The sequence below is a fragment of the Crinia signifera genome, chromosome 11 (assembly GCF_055691185.1).
Source record: "Crinia signifera chromosome 11, ASM5569118v1, whole genome shotgun sequence".
NCBI lineage: Eukaryota > Metazoa > Chordata > Amphibia > Anura > Myobatrachidae > Crinia > Crinia signifera.
In genome coordinates, this window is record NC_139227.1 from 65,341,678 (window position 1) to 65,350,039 (window position 8,362).

The 8,362-nt window shown below is 36.0% G+C and overlaps 1 protein-coding gene across 1 annotated transcript; it reads left to right on the forward strand.

Moving 5' to 3' along the window:
- Window positions 1-1,930: 1,930 nt before the first annotated feature.
- NPAS4 (neuronal PAS domain protein 4) lies at window positions 1,931-8,362 on the forward strand. Its single transcript, XM_083165578.1, has 8 exons — window positions 1,931-2,371; window positions 2,855-3,006; window positions 3,360-3,462; window positions 3,802-4,051; window positions 4,168-4,277; window positions 4,613-4,748; window positions 4,898-6,126; window positions 6,426-8,362. The coding sequence occupies exons 1-8, from the start codon at window positions 2,197-2,199 to the stop codon at window positions 6,449-6,451; spliced, it is 2,181 nt and encodes a 726-aa protein (XP_083021704.1). The 5' UTR covers window positions 1,931-2,196; the 3' UTR covers window positions 6,452-8,362.

The following is an 8,362-nucleotide window of genomic DNA, read 5'->3' on the forward strand; positions in this document are numbered from 1 at the left end:
ATAGATAGATAGATAGATAGATATTACACAAATTTACAATATTACTTTATAATTTTTGCTCTGTAGTGCACTATATTGTGCTAGCTACAGATTCATAAACCTCAAAGTCTTTCATCTTACACCTGATTATGCCCAATCACAATTTATAAAAATAATTCTATGCACCTTAATGATTATAGCGCCAGGTGCTGTTCAATCAAGTTTTGAAATGGCACATGTACACTATCTTTTAGAATTAGCACTTGTGCAGACAACTTTGCATTGTGATGCTTTACTAAATATATATTCAGAAGTTAAAAAAAAGCAAGTTTGTTTTTTTAACAGGATATCAAGAAAGATATATGAAAATATAATTTTTGAAGTTGGAGGAACTAAAGACACACGTGGAAAGATTGGCAGGACAAGAATGGGTCAGGAAGAATTAGTTGCGGTAAGATATGCATATGGGTGTGTACTCTAATAATAGTGCAAAGGTTCCCAAACCCAAGGCACAGTCCATATTTTAAGTATATCCATGTTTGGCCACAGGTGACTTAATAAGTACCTCAGTCGAGTTGAGTTAACTATCTTTGCTGAGGCATAGATATCTTTATATCCTGGACCATTAGGGTGCCTTGTGGACCATGTTTGAGAACCTCTGATATAGTATAAGAATAGCATATTGTTAAGTTACATTTAATTATTTCAAGCAAATCAGAGTATATAAATTTACTTTGGTCCTCTTTTCCTTTATATCATACATTCCCTAAAGCCCTACAATGCATAATGGGTTTATAAAGCACAATGGCTGTAACCCATATCAAGAGTCTCTTATCTTAAGCCTGAACCTTGAAGCTGTGAGCTGTTTATCAACAGGATACACACCAAAGCTGTGGAGTATAAAAATAGCTCCACTTTGAAGCATTTCAGAACACAGCTAACTGGAAGCTGAGGCAGTATACAGTTAATTCTGCTGTATACTAAGCCCTTACCAAATATGGAGAAAACACAGAGAGTATGCAAAAAAGCAGCCGTCATTCACAAAACACAGTGTCGTCACTCCAACCTACATCTAACTATCCTTTCAACAATAAAAGGGAGAGGGAGAGAGAGCGAGAGAGAGAGAGTGTGAGGGTGATGGATACATAAATATATAGCAAGACAGGAAAATCAGGATCAGATACCTATTTACAGCTGACGGAGAAAATGCAGGGGGTGAAAACACTGCTAAATTAATCATATCCTACGAAAATATGCTGTGTTTTTTATAAGCAAATCTGGAGCGCGTGGGATGAATGATGAGAGGGAACTCAAAGGCAGAGTTATTTAAATGAGGAACAATCATTCTTAAAAAAGAACATTATGCAGTTCTATTAATAGGCGCATCACATATAAATCAACCCAATCCCCTGCCCAAATCTATTTGTTGAGATCTGAAAAACCTATATTCATTTTTAGGACATATTCCAAAAGAATAGACCATTCCTCCCAAATACTAAATAATCTGCACTATATCTATAAGATTTGCAGCTGAGATCACATCCATGCATTTATATTCCATGGCAATACTAGTGTATTCTTTTGACTAATCCTCTATTATATTCAACTATACATCCTAATTTTATAATCACTGCATTTACATACACTATCAACCTAGGAGAAATACAGAAATACACAAGAAAGAGATGGAGCTCCTAAAATGATATATATGCTCTACATATCTACATCTAAACTGCAATATTTTAGGAAAATGCCATATTTTCAGGCTTGCCTGCAATTCTTTCCAAATTGGGTACAGAATGTGATATTTGGCTCTTTGCAGAAATCTCTCTCTGTCCTGCTCCCCCTCCCATTACTCTACCCCCTCCTTTCTCCTCTCTCCCATGGCTCAGCGTCATCTGTAAGAGTTGATGACGCTTGCCTGTTATAGCAGAGAAAGGCAGTTCCCTAACCATGCAACCCATTGATGATAAACTCCACATTTCCCCCCCTCCCCATGCGTCTCACCTGCCCACACACTCTTCAATTACTATATAAAGAGCCACGAGCTACAGTTCTTTAAACCAGAATCTAGAGACAGGCATCAGGAAAACTGAGCAGGAATACCACATTAATCAGAAAGAGAAGACAACCAGCGAAACGGAAGACAAGAAGAGAAAAAAAGAAAGGGGCTCTCTGGACTGACTCTTATTCAGCACCCCAGAGACCCCATCCACAATGTACAGGTCTACTAAAGGTGCCTCAAAAGCCAGAAGGGACCAGATTAATGCAGAGATTCGAAACTTGAAAGATCTCCTTCCTATATCTGAAAGTGACAAAGTGCGGCTATCTTACCTTCACATCATGTCACTTGCTTGCATTTACACAAGAAAGTCTGTTTTCTTCTCAAGAGGTAAGAGCTTACTGATAATAACAGGCATTTTTGATTTTATGGATTTAAAAACCATCTACTACCTAATGCAATGTTGGTATTCATATAGGCATTCATTTCTGTGTAAATTGTGCAGTATTTATTTTGTTTTAATATATGTACATGACATCTAAACAGTCTAATTTTAAGAGAATTTCAAGTATTCTGTCTGCACTTGTTGATTCCATCTATAAATATACAATTCAAACACACAACTACTGTGTGCAACCTAATCACAATTCCATTCTTATCCATCTCATGTTGTGGATCTGTAATGGTTTTTGTTGCTGCTGTCCTTGGTGCTGATTCACAGAATAATTTGCTCATTCGCTCTCCAAGGTTCTGAAACAGCTTCTTAGTAGTGAAATCACTGCATGTATAAAGCACTAGTACTAATATTGGACTAATATTGGACTATGTTTGTGACTGAAATCCATTAACCCCTTGTTTCTGTATATCCAACAGATCAACAGGTAAATGAGTTAGAAGGTCTGCTATCCAGCCAAGACTTGCAAGATTTTATCCACAACCTTCCCGGATTTCTGCTTACATATACAAGTGAAGGGAAGCTGATCTATGTGTCAGAAAACGTGATTGATCATCTAGGACATTCAATGGTGAGTTAACTCTATCTGTATCAGATCACACTTTATGATGTGTTATACCTGACATAACCATAGAAACAGCCAGTGTAGCATATAAATAATAATATATTTTTATTGCTTTCTATTACCTTTAAATAAGATTTTTTTTTTTTAAAGATGTATATTCCGAATGTGCCAGTCTACAGATCTGTCACTTTTATATTACGTACAGTAATACGCAGCTGTGGAGTAATGCAATTCTTTTGTAGGGACTTATTAGATTTCAATAGTATGTTATGAATACAAATAGATCAGAGTGCAGCATTGGTTTTAATCACTTTGAAATTAGATCACTGCCTAATTTCCATTGTCTTTATTCAAAACAGGTTGATTTGGTTGCCCAAGGAGACAGCATCTATGATATCATTGACCCTTCTGATCATTTTGTCATGAGAAATCAGATGGCTCTCCCATCCTCTCTTGAAAATGGTAAGTCTGATTTCAGGGTTCTCTTTATTTCTTTATACCATTTGCTAAAATTGGGGTAGGCAACCTGTAAGATCAATAAAGTCTCCACAATTCTAAGAAACAGCTGAGGGTTTTATTGCTGCCTATATAGGAGAATTCAATGTGAAAGCTGTTCAAAGAAGTGTTAATTAATATAAACCCTTAAGAAATATTTCTTAGTTTTTGTGTTTAGAGTTTGAATTTTTAATTAATAATAAACATTTCTAAGACAGCTTTATATTGGTTGAGATTATATTGCTGGTCTTAATTTCCAATTGCATTCTATAATACTCTATCTTTCTTTTTCTTTTCTTTTTTTAGAGAGAATGTTCAGGTGCAGATTCAATACTTCAAAGACAGCCAGAAGACAGAGTGCCGGTAACAAGCTCGTCCTCATAAGAGGAATGTTTCAGCAGTCCCCATCTGGCACATACTGGTCATCAAATCCAGTTTTTACAGCCTTCTGCACTCCTCTTGACCCAAAGCCAAGAATAACCCACAACCATTTCCTAGCAGACATTTTTGAGAGTCATCATGCCAAAAACCTATCCGTGCTTGATGTACCAGAGAGGTAAATATTCAATATATACACCTCAATTATATTTCTTTTTTATCATCTACATGTAAAGTGTATAAACTCTCTGCAAGGGTGATGATAGTAATAACGTTTTTACATTTTCTTCGTAGCATTGTTTTGCACTTGGACTATGAGAAGAATGAGTTGGTTGGCAAGTCATGGTACAGTCTGATTCATCCTGAAGATCTCACTCATCTCTCCACCCAGCATTACAGACTACGTAAGTTATTTTCCATTATAAAAAAACAAAAACAAATACAAGTAAAAATATTCAGAAAATATTTAGTGTGCCAAGCATATTTAGAGGGAGATGAAATGAAAGAATTCAAGTTATTGAACACGATAAATTGACATAAAGATTGAATTGAGAAGCAGAAGTATATTTAAATTATCTGAATTAAGATAATCATATGGATAGAACTATATAAGGGATAAAAAAAGGGTAAAAGGTAAAATAAATGAGATCTAGTTGAAGTGAAAGAAACAATGAAGAATACAGTAGCCTAGGTAACCTTCCACCCTGCCATGCCTAATCTTCCTAATCTTATCCTGCAGTAAGCGAGTCTACCGAATGCAGAGCAGAAGTGGTTTTACGTCTGCAGAGAAAAGATCAACAATGGATATGGGTGTATTCTCTCATGTTACTGGAAAACAATGAAGCCCCAATTACTTCATATAACTACATAATAAGGTAAGGCACTAATATATATATATACACACACCTAAAACACGTATGCAGATTGATAGCAAGTAAACTGGATTAGTCTACTAATTACTATAAACATATGAAAATAATACAAATTCATGATAACTAAAACATAGCTTCTTTTACATCCACAGTGAAGCTGAGGCCTGGTGTTTGAGACAGCAGCTGACATCAGAGGAGTCTCCACTTACATTCTCCGTTGGTGGTCCTCCTTTATATCAAGAGACCCTACTCTCACCAGCAGACCTTTCCAGCCCAGACCAAGTCTTCACTCCCCTCACAAATACACCTACAAGCATCAGCCAGTCCTTTGAGTTCTCAGAGCCAGTGTCTGTCAGCCCAGAGGACCCAATCTTGTGCCAGAATACTACACCCCTTATGGAAGATGCTGTTGCTGTCGAGGGACAATTAGAAAACCAATCTCTCTTTTCACTTTATCAATCAGCACCATATGATCAGACCTTGAGCAGAGAACAAGTCGTGACAGTGCCACCCAAAGATTTCACCTGCACTCCTCCATACACTCCACACCAAAACTGTACATTCCTTTTTGGGGCTCCAGAAAATGCTCCTGCTCCTCAGACATCTTCTGAAAAGGACTCCACTACCCTAACTCCAGAACTGTATTACTCCTATTGCAGCTCCCTCTATGAGAAGCTGCCCCCAACTCCAGATAGTCCTGGGGATGGAGGAGACTGCACAGTGATGACAGTACCAGAAATCCCTGGCCCTCTCTTTGTGGATCTGCCAATGCTTCCCGATGGGTTAGTGACCCCAGAAACATCACCCATCAACCAAGCAATCTTCAGGTATTCAGAACAAGAGAAGAATGAAATAGATCTCTTGGTCAAACAGATTGGCTCTTTGGCCAACATCTTCAGTAATGTGGCTACTAAAGATATCCCATGCTCTGAGAGCATGGCATTGAGTGGTCATGGACTGGCATACCGAAGTGTTTCCCTCCCTACCAATCTTCAAGATACAGATATTAGTCTTAATTTTCCAAGATCCTGGAAGAGCATTGACCTTTCTCTGTTCTTGGCATGTCAAGAGCAATCTATCCCCGCTGGCAGCCATCCAGTTTGCAGCCTTTTCAAAGACTTTCCGGATTCTCCACCATTTGCAGCCACGGGGTCTCCCTGCAGCCCCATGGAAGAAGATGAGGTAGGAGGGGACCTCTCCGTATCTCCATCTATAACTTCGAATGTGACGACTGATCTGTCGCCAGAAGAATGTAACTTTTTAGAGGAACTGATGTCCTACAAAACAGACCTTGAGGCAGGTGCCTCAGAGATTCAATGTGACCTGTTTAATGATGAGTTGTATCAACTCCAGTTTCAGCTGCAAGACGGCTTCCATCAAGGTGAGCTATTAATAAGTTACCATGTTACATCATTATGAAAAACTGTCTAAAATTAGACAATCAGATGTACAATAACGTACAAGTGTTAGAGTTAATGCTAGATCAAGTATTTTTTTGTTTTAATGTTGATCGTAAAACATTGCTACAAATTTATTTTATAGGCAAAGTATATGTATATACTATTGAATATTATATAATATAGTATAGATACCAGGAAATGTAGAAATTATTGCTGCTTAATTCCAAAGTGTTAATGTAGCAAAATTGTACTAATTCTGTCTTCTATTCTCTTTCTGCAGATGGAAGTGGAAAACCTTCGTTTTGAAATAAGTCTGTGACTTACTTCGATATGTATGGCATATTGTCATATTCTGAGCAGATTTTCCTGCCTTATTAAGAACAAAACAAGACGCACAAAATGGGCAGAAAGAGCGACTTTTTGCGTCGTTCAACTCTCCCATTCATCGCAAAACTGTTTCGTTCCCTTTTTCTCTTTCATTCCTCTACTCTCTTTTTTCTGGATTTTGTGCACGTTTACATGATACAAGAGTTCTCTTTTGTTTTCATTTGAAAATAATAGTGAAAAGCAATGGCCCATCTTAACAACAGACATCCTGTTACCAGGATGTAGGAAATAAATTAAAAACAGTTTAACACTGTTCTTCATACAACTGTAAAAAAAAATATATATATTTTTTAAATCAATAATCCAAACAGAAAACATTTGTTTAAATGCAAAAATGTGATGGGCCATTGTTTTGAAAGTTTTGTACAACATGTCTATTTATACAAAAAAAGGGTTTGCAGAATTGAACAGAAAGAGAAAAAAGGTGTCTATTGTGTAAGGAAGTTGTAAGTAGTCTTACATAACAAAAAAATGTATTCACTCGTAGTGAAACTAAAACTTGATATATGGTATTTATATGTGGACTGAATTGAAAACAATTTAAAGGTTAAATTGAAATGTGCAGCAAAAAAATAATTGCTCCTAATTTCTTGCAGACCATTACTTCCCCTAGTATCATGACCTATACCATATTGCCAGTAAAAGCAGTATTTAGCAATGGTTATAATAATTTGAATAAACAATGCAAGAATTGTATGCTGTAACACATGGCAAACAACAAAACATATCTGGTTGCAATGAGTTACAGCACACCTTCTTATAAACAGCCAGGTATTTCATATTATTTGAGAAATATTTAGAGGCTGTTTTAAATATTCCCAAAACTAAAAAAAATGAATATACAATTTTAAAATCACAGATAACTTGACAATGGCTACGTAGAAAAATGTACATGGATCAATCACTTTGTATTAGTATTTTAATATTGAATAATACAGGGGTTCTCAAACTCGGTCCTCAAGACCCCTCACGGTTCATGTTTTCCAGGTCATCCGGCAGGTGCACAGGTGCATTAATTACTTATTGACACATTTTAAAAGATCCACAGGTGGAGCTAATTATTTCACTTGTGATTCTGTGAAGAGACCTGCAAAACATGCACTGTGTGGGGTCGTGAGATAATACATGCGATAGAAGGTCATGGTGTCAAATTGACCGTTGAAATGTAAAATAGCCATTTAAAAAAAAAATCAAAAACACAATTCTGTTTATATAGATTAGCAGGATCACATTCATAAATTATATGTGTCGTTATTTTTGACCAGTCCAATAGTTGCTAATAGTGATTTTGGACTAATAACTTCCCAGCATATTTTTTAAATTCATCCCTTTTTCTAATCAAGGAAAAGTCATCCTTTATCTAATGTTTATTTCAAAATATTTACATGTTAAATATAAAATGTTATTTCTACAAAATATCAAATATCTACTTCCTGGAGTGCAGTAAAGACTGGGGTTACATTAATCCCAGACAGATATTTAATGAGACTAACGAAGGCTACAAGTATCGGGCAATATTGCTAATCTCATTCTGTTTTGTTGAAGTGAAAAAAAATCCACAAATAATAGCAGTATGTCCCTTAAATGTATATGCATTGTGCATAGCAATGCGGCTTTCCAGTTTTTAAATATTAATTATAAAAGGTTCTCAGACACATTTGCTGAAAAAATATGCCACATAGCAATCAGAATTAATGATATTGCCATGGAAACATGACTCACTGGATAAGTTTATTCTACTGGTACACAGCTAAACTGTGCCTCTTTGATTCAATATATATATATATATATATATATATATATATATATATATATATATATATATATATA